The 14,077-nt window shown below is 39.9% G+C and overlaps 1 protein-coding gene across 5 annotated transcripts; it reads left to right on the top strand.

Moving 5' to 3' along the window:
* The first annotated feature begins 3,112 nt into the window (after nt 1–3,112).
* On the top strand, nt 3,113–5,274 carry LOC111367398. Of its 5 annotated transcripts, none has more exons than XM_022988251.1 (4): nt 3,113–3,514; nt 3,604–3,687; nt 3,913–4,015; nt 4,096–5,274. In XM_022988251.1, the coding sequence occupies exons 1-4, from the start codon at nt 3,179–3,181 to the stop codon at nt 4,155–4,157; spliced, it is 585 nt and encodes a 194-aa protein (XP_022844019.1). In that variant the 5' UTR covers nt 3,113–3,178; the 3' UTR covers nt 4,158–5,274. The 5 variants fall into 5 exon arrangements, with proteins under 5 accessions (XP_022844019.1, XP_022844018.1, XP_022844021.1 ...); XM_022988250.1 differs by having other exon boundaries at nt 3,114–3,514; nt 3,913–4,014; nt 4,092–5,271; XM_022988253.1 differs by having other exon boundaries at nt 3,116–3,514; nt 3,940–4,015; nt 4,096–5,268.
* The last annotated feature ends 8,803 nt before the right edge of the window (nt 5,275–14,077 follow it).

Genomic DNA, 14,077 nt, shown 5'->3' with positions numbered 1-14,077 from the left:
AAGCTTTTCATAGATTATTGCACAACCTAGCGCTCTGATACCGTTGAATCATGCACAAATCAGGCTTAGTTCAATACCAAAATCAGTCAATCACCAATCAAAGTAAAGTCTCGAAACCCACAACTCATTTCCTACGGTTGCTACAATCTCTCACCCACAAGATTATGACGGTGATTTGCAGCCACAAAGGAGGAGAAACAATGGAAAAACAAAGTTAAACTCAAGGCACAAGGACAAGGATAATGAGAACGGCAGCCACTGTTTTTCTCTTTCAAATTAACACCTGGCCGTCACGGTAAGCAAAGCGAGGCAATATATAGGAATAGGTTATAAACCAAGTTTGGGAGAAGATATAGGGTAATTAGGCCAAGACTTTAAGAGCCCTCCACAAGTGATTAATAGGCTGTATTCGAGTCGAGCCAATAACCATGGTATTGACATATCTAATTCAAATTATTTTAATGTCATCGTCCAAGATTTATTGAGTATCAAAGCCTAACAAATAATAAATTAATCTTTTGAGATATAATGTAACATCTATGACAACCAGCGTTTCTACTGTGGCAAGCTTTGCTGTAAGATTATGTGAATTAAATTCATGTACTTTGAACCACGTGAGTCGCCTGTAATCTTATGTACCCTCACTGGAGTCTCTTCCTTGAATACGGCATTTCATTGCCATTTTCTCCCTTACAATGGGCCAATGGCACATCAATTTCATGTAGGACTGAGATTTTTAGCAAGAAAACAAGACAAATCGTGCAATCATCTTTTAATTGCCTAGCGAAAAAATAAGAATAGAATAATGATGGGTAATTGTACCATGCAAATTCTTGTCTGTGCGAAACTGGCTAGTATTCGTTCTGTGGAATGGATGAGCATGCAAGATCCAATGGTTAATGTCCATATCAAAATTTGTTATTCCCACATGAGAAAAATGTTTAATGGTTTTGATAAATTGAATGAAGTAGACAATTCAATAAATTTTATTGAGAATATGCTTAGTTTGTTGACATCGTTTTGATCGTGCTTTAAAGTGATTTAAACCAACTTTCAAATCACTTATTTGGTTAAAGTTGACTTTTTAATCTTATTCAATTTTCAATTAACAGAACTTAAGGTGCGTTTAATTACAAGTATGAAATTTGCATGAAAAGAAAATAAATTATAAGTAATTCAATTGTCTAAAATTTATTTGCATTGAAATTATCAATTTACTGTGTTTGATTAATTTAATTTTTAACCTAGAAAATATTATACTGATCCATTTTTTATTGGTAGGTAGATGAGAGAAAATGGATAAATGAGTGAGAGTGAATTATATTTCCTGGAAAATAAAATCCTACTCCCCCTAAAGAAAATATTTTCCTTGATTTTGAGAAATATATGATCATGTGACCAAAAGTAGGAAAATATTTTTCATGAAAAAAATGACAATCAAACAGGACAAAGTAGGAATTTGGATGAAAAAACATATTTTCCATGAAAAATATAGGCAATCAAACACACTATTACTTTTTCAGATAAATAATCTTAACTAAAAATAATTTTAAGCAACACTGAAATATCAGATATTGTACATTTGTGGGGGACGGTGGCGGCTACCTCTTATTCTACTTGGTGCTTTTTGAGTCGTCGGCAGGAAATTGAGGTCCACTGGGATATTTATTTTAATTTTTTTAATTTCTTTGTTTTCTTTTCTCTTTTCATAAATACACCTAATTTTATTTATGTTGCAAATAGCTAAATACCCACCGTTCTTAACCGCCTATTAACGTTTATGTATTTTGCTGATGGAACAATATGATGCTAAGATATAATCTAAAAGCATCAAATTTTGGTAGTACAATCTCTCCTGTTCAAGTTAAACCACCACCTCTCAGGTCCAAAGAATCCAAATTTACAGGCCAACAGTAGAAAATGACTCCTGAGCTGCACTCGTGCTCAATATTTTGCAGTTTGCAGTAGCATTCTGTTTACCATTTCTATGAGGGACAAAGATAGGTCATGGTGTTTGCTTTAGGTTATCTCCAACTCTACGCCAAAATTTACACCAAATTTTGCACTGAATCTTGCATCAAACTAAAAAATTATCTCCAACCATTTTATCAAAATTTACATCAAGTGAATAGTGTTTAATCATTTTCTTTTCTTTTTTTTCTTCTTAATAATTTATTTATTTGAAAATTATTTATTTATTTATTTTACAAATACATAAATTACTAAATAAATAATTGCGTTAAATTAAGAAAAATATTAAATTCATTAATAAATATAAAAACAGTACAATTAGTAAAAACACTAAGAAAATGAAAATATTATTTCAAATAATAATAATAATAATAATGTATTAAAAAAATATAACACAAATGACAAATACCCTCATCAATTCTTTTGGCAATTGGAAAACAAATGGCAAATTTGACTTTGCAAAGTGGTGCCAATTTGACTTTACACCATTTTACACCAAAATGATGAAAATTTTGGTGTCACATTGGAGAGCTTTTGCACCAAATTTTGGTAAAATTAGGTGTTTTGGTGATAGCATTGGAGATGCCCTTATAATTTAGCTTCTGCATTATGTTTTGAGTAAGGTATTATACCGGATCATAATTGATTTGATTTTATACGATATTTATTATAAATGATACCTAAGTCAAATTAATATGGGAAATTTATCCTCCTCTAATCAAATGGACTAAAATAATATACTTTACTAAATGGGTTTATAACGGATTATCACAATATCATGATTCATGAATAATATAGTGTATCAATACACACTTAGTCCATGTTTGTCTACCATTAAAGTAGGAAAATAAGTTTTGGAATAGTGAATTTTTGGACAATGTGTACTTACAAAATAGAAAAAATTTCATTTACGTGCAAAATATTTTATTATACAGTTTAAAATAAGTTGGAGAAAATATTAGTGTTGAAATAATGGTACTCAAGCAGGATAATTTTCTTCGTGTTACATAAGATTGGATAAGATTTTAGTTTTTTTTGTTGTTTAACTCGGTCTATTATAAAAATTTTAAAAAAATAATAAAAAATAAAAAATGTGTGATTTTTTTTTGTTTGTATTATACTTTCTTCTTCTCTTCTACTTATAAATAGGAACATCTCTCTCTTTAGTGAAAAAACATATATAGAAGTTAAATCTTAATCTGATTGAATGAACATATCAAATTCTGAATGTAGTAGTGGTTGTGAATCCGGATGGACCATGTATTTTGATCAAAATTCCAACTATGCAGGTCGATACAACCCAGGTTTTGGCTGGCCAGTTGATGAGGATTATCCAAAAGGATCAGCTTACGCCAATAAGGACACAGAAGGTGAAGATCTGTCCATGGTGTCTGATGCATCATCCGGCCCTCCGATTTTCATTGAGTACAGCGAATCTGCCGATGGACGTCAAAAGAAGAACAAGCAGAAGAAGAAAACGAAAGACCAACCAAATTTGCATCTCGATGATACTGCTAGTTCCCCTGTCTTTCATTTCTCCCAGGTTAGTTCAACGAAACAGCAATATTTCCTATTAATTTTCTGAGGAATAGAAAACGTATCGTGGATAATTATGTTTTGGTTGAATTTCAGGACCACGTAGGATCTTTCAACAATCATACTGCAAAAGAATATGTCCCTTATTTTTCACAAGGATCATCTGTTGCAAATTTTGAGGTACGCACTAAATTTTTGTCGAGACGCTTCTTTTAATTCTTGAGAAAATAATTCTGAGGATGTCGTTAAAGTGTGCCCACAAATAAAGAAGGGCGGGGAACTCTCCCGTCATCACTCTGATGCTCAAGTCAGTATAATGATTATGTGAAAATATAATTAAACGTGTGTACTCTCATAGAGAGCTTTATTTATAGTCTCTAAATAAAGGAAACTATACTAATACAGAAACTCCAATGTCCCGGGCTGCTGCAGGGTGAATCTACAAGGAAAAAGCATTTAAATTTCCTCAAATCTTCAAAAAAAGGGAAATCAGCATCAGGAAAATCACGTAAATAATTATTTGAAATGTCATGATATTGCATAATTCCCAGAGACCTAATTCTTTGTTTGTTTGTTTGTGGACGGAAGGTTTGATGGGAAGAAAGAAACACCAAGAAATGAATGTGGAAGTAAAAGGAAAAAGGCAATAGAATTTCTGTGGTTCTTGTTTGTATATTTCATTTAGTTTTTATTTTTTTATCTGTAATATTCTCCTGTCCATGCAGCAGGGAACAACCTCAGGTCATAAATGTAAAAAAAAAAATAAATAAATAAAAAAAATAAAAAAAATAAAATAAAGTCTTTTTAGAAATTTCTTCAATTGTCTTACCTACAGGACTTTTAAATTCAAGACGAGACACTTTTGAGGAGATTTTGATTATTGTTATTTTGAGTTTGCTTTAATCATGGGAATACGATTCGACTTTGATCATTATGAACTATTACTAATTTATAATTCTGAACAAGCCAATCTTTGAAAATGAAAATGACTCCCTTTTTTGTGAGAGTACAAGTGACATTGGAAAGCTCCATCCTTTCGATCCACAGTTTTCTAACAAGCTTGTTTCTTTGCTTCCAAGTGCAAGTGCTAGCGATAGAAGCTAATCATTACTAACTTGTTGGACATGTCACGACTGTACATTTACTTCAACGGGATTGATTGCGAATTGTTACTCATGTTAGTAAGGTACTTGAAACAATGATGCAAGTTATTTCTTGCCCTAATAAATAAGGACATGTTTGAAAAGTAAATTTAGTTAAAATTTACTAATTTAAATGTTCAGAATTTTGTAAGAGTTACACAAGATTGCACATTCTTGTCGGCACATATGATTGAAGAGTTGTGAATATGTTCTACTCAAAGAAATGCCAGCATAGCTATAAATGAAATGAGTTGGACTGAGGTGACTAAATTTGGTATTGTAAATTATTTAAAAACTTGATTCTTTTGTATTTCTGTTTTCTACCGAAACTCCAAAACGGACACACCCCACCACTATTTTGTCTGACCTGTACTCTCTCTCTCATATATACACACGTATACCATCAATTTTTAATTATATAGCAAAACCTATCATTCATTCCATTTTGGCCATTGAATGGTGGATTCACCTCATCTTTAAATGACTAAAAAAATAGTAAAGTAATAAAACAATAAAGGGCTGTTTGATAGGCATGAATTTTTCATGGAAAATGGAATTCAAATTCCGACTTATACTTTTTGACTGTTTGATAGGTTTTTTTTCCATAGAATTGATTTTCTTGGTTTTCAATGGGAATTGATTTTCTAGGCTACTGTTCCTTTTTTTTTTTTTTTTGACAATGGAGACAAATTCTATCGTTAATTGTAAAAAAAATATTTTCCTTTAATTAACAATTTTCATGTAAAACAAAGTCAAACGAACACCAAAAGATAGGTGATTTTCTTTATTTTATTTTTTTTGGCAATGGAAAATAAATTTTATCCCCAATACCATTAAATTATATCCCTTTAATTGACAATTTTCATGTAAAACAAAACCAAACGAACACCAAAAAATATTTTAATTTCAACATTTTTCACGTGAAAAATTATACCAATCAAACACAATAATTGACAATTTACAGTAAAATAATTTTTAGCCAATTCAATTCCATGGAATTCATTTTCTTTCCCCCCCAAATTCCATCTTTGTAATCAAATGGACCCTAAGGAAAAAATGCACATGAAGTCTTGCAAATTTTCAAAAAGTACAAATACATACTATTTAAAACAATTAAATGTATATTAACTCAACATAAAAAATTAAAAAAAAATTTAGAAAAATGGTAAAAATATCACCTTCTTCCCCTAACCAGATCTGTCCATAGTTTAATTTCTTCTTTAAAATCTAAAGCAAAAGATTATGTGCAATCTATAAACTTTGATCAACATCTCCTTCTTGCCCCATAAAAAGAATATTTTTGTTAATTTGGAATTTTCATTGTTATGTGTTGTCATACTTGACTAACCTACGTGGGTCTACTGGTTTACTTCATTAAAGTCCACGCATCACATAAATGACTATACTTGGATTTGGGGGACTATTGTTATGTGTTGTCATACTTGGCCAACCTACGTGGGCCTATGGCCCACTTAATCCGAACCACGTGGCACTCCAACCGAAGTAAGCTGTATGGCCGAGGCCTTGAAAGTAGCCGAACTCCATATACCGAGGCCTGTGAAGATTGCCGAAGCCCTGAAGTGGAAGTACTACATGAGTAGCAGAAGCCTCCGAACCATGAAGGAATGTCTTCCATGATCACCTCTCCCAAGAGATCTTCTACATAAAGATCTTGTTTGAATGATTGATGAAACGTTTATCATGAGTGCATATGTCAAGTCTTATCACCAACATGGGGGTTCTGTACAAGCAATAAATGTGCAGCAAGCTAGCAAATCAATGATGATGCATAGGATTGGATGTTTGAATTAAGGAGATGAGGCCACGTGCCACCTCATCTAAAGGCTGTCATTTCACATGTAACACTATAAATATTTTCCTTGTATAACATTGAAGGACTAATGCAAGAATCAATACAAGAAACCATACTTTACTCAACCCTCTCTTATTATGTTGCAACACAAACGAATTCATATATATTTGGATATACATTTACAAACGTCGATTGGTAATTATTGTACAATTCAAATTAAAAACATCCCACCGGATTCCAAACGTTCTCGTCCCGTGTCGTTGAGCTATTCCCATGCCCCTGATTCGTTCGTTCTAGACCATTCACGTGTCTTAGCGTGTAGGACCTTCGCTCACGTGTACGCGGATGGGTCTGGTATTTGTTGGCAACACTTTTTGGGGTCAACAGATTGGCGTTGTCTGTGGGAAACCATACCATAACCACGAACAACTTTGTGGTGAAAGCTTATTGAAGAGCATTTGGGTATCCCCCTTGAAAAAGGATTTGTTCTTGAAAAAGAACAAGAGGAAGCCCCACAACTTAGCAAAATTTGAAGAGTCAGATAAAAAGAAAATGAGTTCAAACGAAGACACCCCCAAGAGGGTAAGAGAAAATGCAAATGTACCTCCTCCACACACTGCCCCAGCAGCTTGACAAAGACTCTACCACCACCAAAGAGGAGGTGGATTGTAGGCGACGGTACAACTGTCAAGAGAAATGGCTACCATGGCGGCCAACATGGGAGATATTACTAGCCAAAACTTGGCTATGAGGGAGCTCATGGCCCAAATGCAAGGCCAGTGAGGCTTCCTCATTCTTCCATACGCCCCTTAGGGGCACTACCAGCAAAAAGATGAAATCCAAAGTCATAGAACTGCCTCGCCGGACTATAGCCGAGATAGAAGCCCATTTGAAAGGAAAGTGGAAGTTGATGTTTCCTCCAACTACGCTTCTGGCCGATCCACCGAGGTCCCATTGAACCATGATAACTTCCCACCTCCGTATGAACAAAAGTCAAGACATAGGAGGGCAGATAGTGTATTTGACAGAATTAGCCCCGCTGAACCGAGGCTTAGGAAACAACAGACACACCAACCTTGGATAAGGCCACCACCTCCACCTCCGATGCCCCAACAGCCAGAAAAAAAGGCATGAAAATGTCCCCCGTGTTGTTCTGCCTCGAAATAGGTGCTAGAGGAAGGAGGAACCGTCCCGGAACCTCTCACCAACAACCACGGCAAGAGGCCGAGGAATATGATTAAGATGAACAGCAAAGGTCCTATGACTTGGACGACGACGATGAGAATTTGCCATTCTCAAAGGAACTAAGGAGTGCCCAGGTTCCAAACCACTATATAATGCAAAAGATACCAAAGTATGATGGAAGAGGCGACCCAAAAAAGTACCTAAATACTTATAAAACTCACATGAGCCTAAGAGGTGCCACCCCAGCTATGAAGTGCAGAGCTTTTCATTTGACACTTAGTGGAGCCGCTGAAATTTGGTATAGTAGGTTACCACCTGGGAGTATAAGAAGTTGGCCCGAGTTCAAGACAACATTCATGAAGAGGTTCACGGTAAGCATAGAAGGAGAGGCCCTCATCCAACGTTTCCAAGACATGAGACAAGCACATGGGGCGTTCCTAAAGAGCTTCCTATCATGCTTCACCGATGAGATGACGTATTGTGTGCAAGTCACCGATCGTGAGACACTATCCGCATTAAGAGGAGGTTTGAACATGAATACCCTATTCTGGAGGGACGTGCAAAATCAAGATCCCACCACCTATGATGCCCTACTCGAGATGATGAGACGGGAAATCATCAATGAAGAATTGATTGAGCATAGGAACAGGGCAAGTAGAGGCCTCCCACCTCCTCAAAGGCAATGTGCTAGAGGGTCGACCTCCCACCTGATGGACTACCAAATGAACCAGGCTGGAAATGAGAGTTCTGGCCAAGCACTTGCTACCACCACTTTGAACGCGGTTCCTACTTTGGCATATGAGGACATCAACCCAACTACTGACACCCGACAGATGGAAACCCCATAAGGATCCCGTAGGGGGAAAGGTCAAAGCCGGGGCTCTGGACCTAGAAATAGGTCAAATCAGAACCCACTGGGATACTGTGTACACCACCGGTCCTACGAACATGACACAGCGAATTGTCGAGACTATGCTCACCGCTCCCGACTGGAACCCCCTAGGGACAGAAATGAATCGCCCCAGGCGAGCAAGCCCCCGCCCAGGCATGAAAATCGACGTGGGTGTAAGGAGGTCGCTCCCCGTCAAAGGGATGTTTCCCCATGACGAAGGGATCATGATACGAAGAGGCCCAGGGAAGGGCGCAGGCACCGAAGAAACCGACAAGCCCAGGATGAGGCCTCTATACACGAGGTGGATGCCATATTTGGAGAACCATATGTTGGCGGTGAAACACAAAACGCCAAAAGGAATTATGCCCGGGAGACTAAACACCACCCTTTGGCAAGCTACATTGTGGACAGTAGCCCCCGGAAGAACCAAGTTCCACCTATTGTCTTCACCAAGGAGGACACTGAAGGAGTTCACTATCCCCACTGCGATGCACTTGTTGTGAGCCATCATAGCTCGAAATGGGCTCAAGTGAATGTTAGTTGACAACAATAGCTCTGTTAACATTCTATTCGGGTTTGCCTTTGACAGGATGATATTGGATCATCAGTTGACACCCACCACAACTCCTTTGTACGGATTCACCGGAGACAGTATCACTCCAAGGGGAAAGATAACACTTGCAGTGGAGATGGGAGAATCTCCTCAAACTACAATGAACTTCATGGAGTTCCTCATTGTCGACAGTAGATCGGCCTACCACGGAGTATTAGGAAGGCCAGCCTAAAAGAATTAGGAGCAGTCACCTTCATCCACTACCTATGCATGAAATTCCCGACAAAAAGTGGCAACAGTGAGAGGCGACCAAAGAGGATCGAGAGAGTGTTATCTAAGCTCCATCAAAAAGGTAGAGCCCCGGGATGTCCATGTAATCATAGTCGATATAGTTATGGCTGATGTCCCAGGTGATGCTCTTACTGAACCAGAAGATATCGATATGATTGATGCACTACCCAACCCGGAGGTATTGGTCATTGATGAGATCGATCCCCGCATAATTGAACACGAACCTCAAGCATCACCAATTGAGGAACTTGAGAGCTTCTGGTAGACCCTCGAGACCTATCCAAGGTGCTAAAAGTAGGCAAGGTTCTTATCCAACATCTTGATGAAAAAAGATTAAGGATTTCCTAAGTAGGAACCTTGATGTCTTTGTTTGGAGGCATGAGGACATGTTAGGCATAGACCCCAAGGTCAGGTGCCACCACCTGAAAGTCGATCCTAAGGTTGCCCTGCACAGACAAAAAGGGAGAGCCCTCAATCCTGAAAGGTATAAGGCTCTGAAGGAAGAAGTTTAGAAGCTCATTCAAAATGGCTTTATCAGGGAGGCTACTTATCCGAGGTGGGTTTCCAACCTGATTTTAGTAAAGAAACACGATGGCAAGTGGAGGGTGTGCATCGATTTCACTAATCTTAACAGAGCTTGCCTGAAAGGCAGCTTTCCTCTCCTAAGGATTGACCAACTAGTAGACTCAACGGCTGGGTACGAGTTGTTGAGCTTTATGGACGCATACTCCGGCTACAACCAAATACCTATACACCCGGTCGATGAGGAGCACACCTCTTTCTTCACAGACCGATGCCTTTATTGTTATAGAATGATGCCCTTCGGGTTGAAAAAGCCAGAGCGACTTACCAAAGACTCGTCAACAAAATGTTTATGGACCTCATTAGAAAGACAATGGAGATATACGTGGATGACATACACCCGGTCGATGAGGAGCACACCTCTTTCTTCACAGACCGAGGCCTTTATTGTTATAGAATGATGCCCTTCGGGTTGAAAAAGCCAGAGCGACTTACCAAAGACTCGTCAACAAAATGTTTATGGACCTCATTAGAAAGACAATGGAGATATACGTGGATGACATGTTGGTAAAAAGTCTGGAGGCTGAGGACCACATAACGTACCTCTACAGCACTTTCCAAATCTTGAGAAGATATAGGATGAGGCTTAACCTCCTCAAGTGCGCCTTTGGAGTGGCCTTTGGCAAATTCTTAGGATACATGGTCAATCAACGTGGAATTGAAGCCAACCCGGAGAAGATTGAGGCCCTATACAAGATGAGGTCCCCCCAAAAGCTAAAGAAAGTGCAAAGTTTGACTGGGTAGCTGACCGCACTTAGCCGCTTCATCTCCAAAACTATAGACAAATGCCTCGCATTTTTCAAAGTACTGAAAATTGGGAAGAAGTTCCAATGGAACGAAGAATGTGAAGAGGCATTCCAAGGCCTGAAAGGCACCTGGGGCAGGCCCCCCTCCTTTCCAAATCGAAGCCCGGTGAGATCCTACAACTATATCTAGTCGTTTTCAATGAGGCCATCAGTTCGGTTCTAACCCGAGAAGAGGGGACCACCCAACTCCCTGTTTACTATACAAGTACGGCACTCCTATCACCGGAAACCCATTATCCCGATATGGAGAAGCTCGCTTTGGCCTTGATCACGGCCTCCAGGAAATTGAGACCCTACTTCCAAGCTCACACCATCCATGTACTGACAAACTTTCCCTTAAGGCAGGTACTCCAAAAGCTCGATGCCTCGGGAAGATTATTGAAATGGGCAGTAGAGCTAAGTGAATTTGACCTTGTGTTCGAAGCTAGGGTAACCATCAAGGGTTAGGCCTTGGCTGACTTTGTGGCAGAATTAGCCAACTTACCCGAGGTAGATGAAATCATGGAACCCGTCGAGCCCCCTACGTGGAACTTATTCGTTGATGGGTCGGCTGGGGATGCCGGCTCAGGTGCTAGAGTTGTCCTCACCAGCCCTGAAGGTCACAAACTAAACTCAGCGGTGAGGTTCAGGTTCAAGGTCACCAACAATGTAGCAGAATACGAGGCACTACTTGCAGGCCTCAGGCTGGCCAAGGAAATGCAAGTAAAGAGGCTTCTTATCAGCAGTGACACCTAGCTAGTTGTTAGTCAAGTAAATGATAACTTCTTAGCCAAGGACAAAACGATGGCCTCCTACTTGAAAATGGTGATGAACCTCATCCCATCCTTTGAAAAATTTGAACTGACCCAGATCCCTCGCATCAAAAATTCTCATGCGGATGCACTCTCCAAGCTCGCTAGTAGCAAGGATTCAGAACTACTTAAAGTAGTACATATAGAGCACCTCCTCCTACCATCGACCTAGGCCCCCAATGTCATGTGGGTCGCTGGGACCCCTACCTGGATGTAGCCAATTGTAGCATACCTCAAAGACCAGTTATTTCCCACTAACAAGCCTGAGGCCTACAAGCTAAGGAGGAGGTTAGCCCATTTCCTCTTCATTAATGATGTTCTCTATAAGAGGAGTTTCTCCTCCCCACTCTTACGATGCATTGGAGGAGAAGAGGCTACTTATATATTAAGAGAAGTCCATGAGGGCGTGTGTGGCAATCATTCCAGAGGTCTATCTTTGGCACAAAAGTTATTAAGGCAAGGATACTACTGGCCTACCCTGAAAAAGGACGCACTCGAGTTTGTATGAAAGTGTGACAAATGCCAACGATTCTCTTCGATACAAAGACAATTGTCGCAGGATTTGACTGCGGTCTCCAGCCCTTGGCCTATCTCGAAATGGGGTGTGGACCTCATAGGTCCTCTACCTAAAGGTAGAGGAGGTGCAAGCTTTGCAATTATGGCCATTGATTACTTTACAAAATGGGTTGAGGCTGAACCACTGGCAAAAATCACAGAGCCAACACTTCCAAGTTCTTATGGAAGAATATTATATGCCGGTTCGGGATTCCCTACTCAATTATCTTAGACAATGGTAGACAATTCGACAACAAGAAGGTCAGGACACTATGCGAAGAACTCGGCATCAAGAAGCATTTTTCCATGCCCCACCACCCACAAGCAAATGGCCAAGTTGAGGCTGTGAACAAAACAATAAAACATGTCCTAAAAAGGAAGCTTGATGTGTCGAAGGGGGCCTGGGTGGATGAGCTGCCACAAGTACTTTGGATGATCCGAACCACCACGAGGACCCCAACCGGGGAAACACCCTTTCTCATGGCATATGGTACTGAGGCAATGAGCCCCGTTGAGGTTGGACTCCTGTCTCCAAGATGTCTGCATTTTAGTGAGATGACAAACGACGAGCTTCGGAGGTGCGACCTTGACTTCATTGAAGAAAGAAGAGATGACTCTCAGTTGAAGCTCAGCATATATCAAAGGAAGATGATGAGATACTTCAACTCAAAGGTAAAGAAGAGATCATTCCGAATCAACGATCTGGTCCTAAGGAGAGTCTTCCTCTCCTCAAAGGAACCTGGTGTCGGTTCCCTGGGTCCGAACTGGGAAGGCCCATATAAAATCAAAGAAGAGATCCAGCCTGGGACTTACTGGATTGAAGACATGAACGGTAAGGCACAACCCCCTCCAAGGAACATCGAGCACCTCAGAATCTATTACCAATGAATATACCACCTCGCTGGAAGATCTTTCCCAGCTCTTATAACATTTCTATAGTTTAATAAAATTCTATGATTAAACTAACGTGTTGCATTACTTCGTCGTCTTGGAGGAGAGGCCACAAACCCATCTCTGGGCCACTTCGCTTGAACTCCGAGGCCCATGCACACGCCTCCCTTTGCCGAGGTTAAACGACAAAGGGAGAAGCCTCAACATGGCTGCACCATCCACCATGTTGGGAAGTGTCGTCACCTCGGAGGAGAGGCAAGCGTCCCATCTTTGGGCTACCTCGATTGAACTCCGAGGCGCATGCACATGCCTCCCTTTACCGAGGCTGAACGACAAGAGGAGAAGCCTCAACATGGCTGCACCATCCACCATGTTGGCATCGTCACCTTAGAGGAGAGGCAAGTGTCCCATCTTTGGGCCACCTCACTTGAACTCCGAGGCGCATGCACATGCCTCCCTTTGCCGAGGCTGAACGTCAAGGGGAGAAGCCTCAACATGGTTGCAACATCCACCATGTTGGGAAGAGAGACCTGCGCCTATTTCTGGGCCACCTCGCCTGAAATCTGAGGCTCATACACTTGAATCAGAATAATATTCCCAGATTTGGCTGCAACGATTTATCCTTAAGATCTCTTGAGGTTACAGTTATTAAACTTAAGTACAATTCATTTGCTTAAGTCCAATATTGGTCATAACTCACGAGGCTTTCATACAATTTATTTGTTCAAGTGATTGGAGTTAGGATACCCAATTAAAGTTATTTAGTTCTTCAATCAATATTACGTTCAATTACTTAGCGAGGCCAACACACTTCAAAGAAAGAAACAACATTAAACGAAAAATATATTATATTGATTTTCAATTGAGATTACAAATGGAGGGCCTGAGGCCAGTACATCATGAATAACTAAAAAGAAAACTATTCTAAGCCTGAGAAGGTGATGGAGGTGCTTCAGCAACTAGGACTTCCGCAGCTTGAGCGTCAGAATTTGCTTCATCTGCCTCTGCTACTTCATCTCCCACTGCTTCACCAGCTGGGGCTTGAGGCACCTCGTCCACAAATTCCGAC

Source organism: Olea europaea, chromosome 18 (assembly GCF_002742605.1).
Source record: "Olea europaea var. sylvestris chromosome 18, O_europaea_v1, whole genome shotgun sequence".
In the NCBI taxonomy this organism is placed as follows: Eukaryota; Viridiplantae; Streptophyta; class Magnoliopsida; order Lamiales; family Oleaceae; genus Olea; species Olea europaea.
The sequence above is the reverse complement of the archived record's forward strand: the minus strand, read 5'-3'. Positions and strand labels throughout refer to the sequence as shown.

Excerpts from the sequence above, each read along its gene's own strand:
- LOC111367398 (XM_022988250.1), top strand. The coding sequence starts at position 3,179 with ATGAACATATCAAATTCTGAATGTAGTAGTGGTTGTGAATCCGGATGG. Across the intron at positions 3,688-3,912 it reads CATCTGTTGCAAATTTTGAG|AAACTCCAATGTCCCGGGCT; the intron begins GTACGCACTAAA and ends ATACTAATACAG. Across the intron at positions 4,015-4,091 it reads AATCAGCATCAGGAAAATCA|GAAGGTTTGATGGGAAGAAA; the intron begins CGTAAATAATTA and ends TGTTTGTGGACG.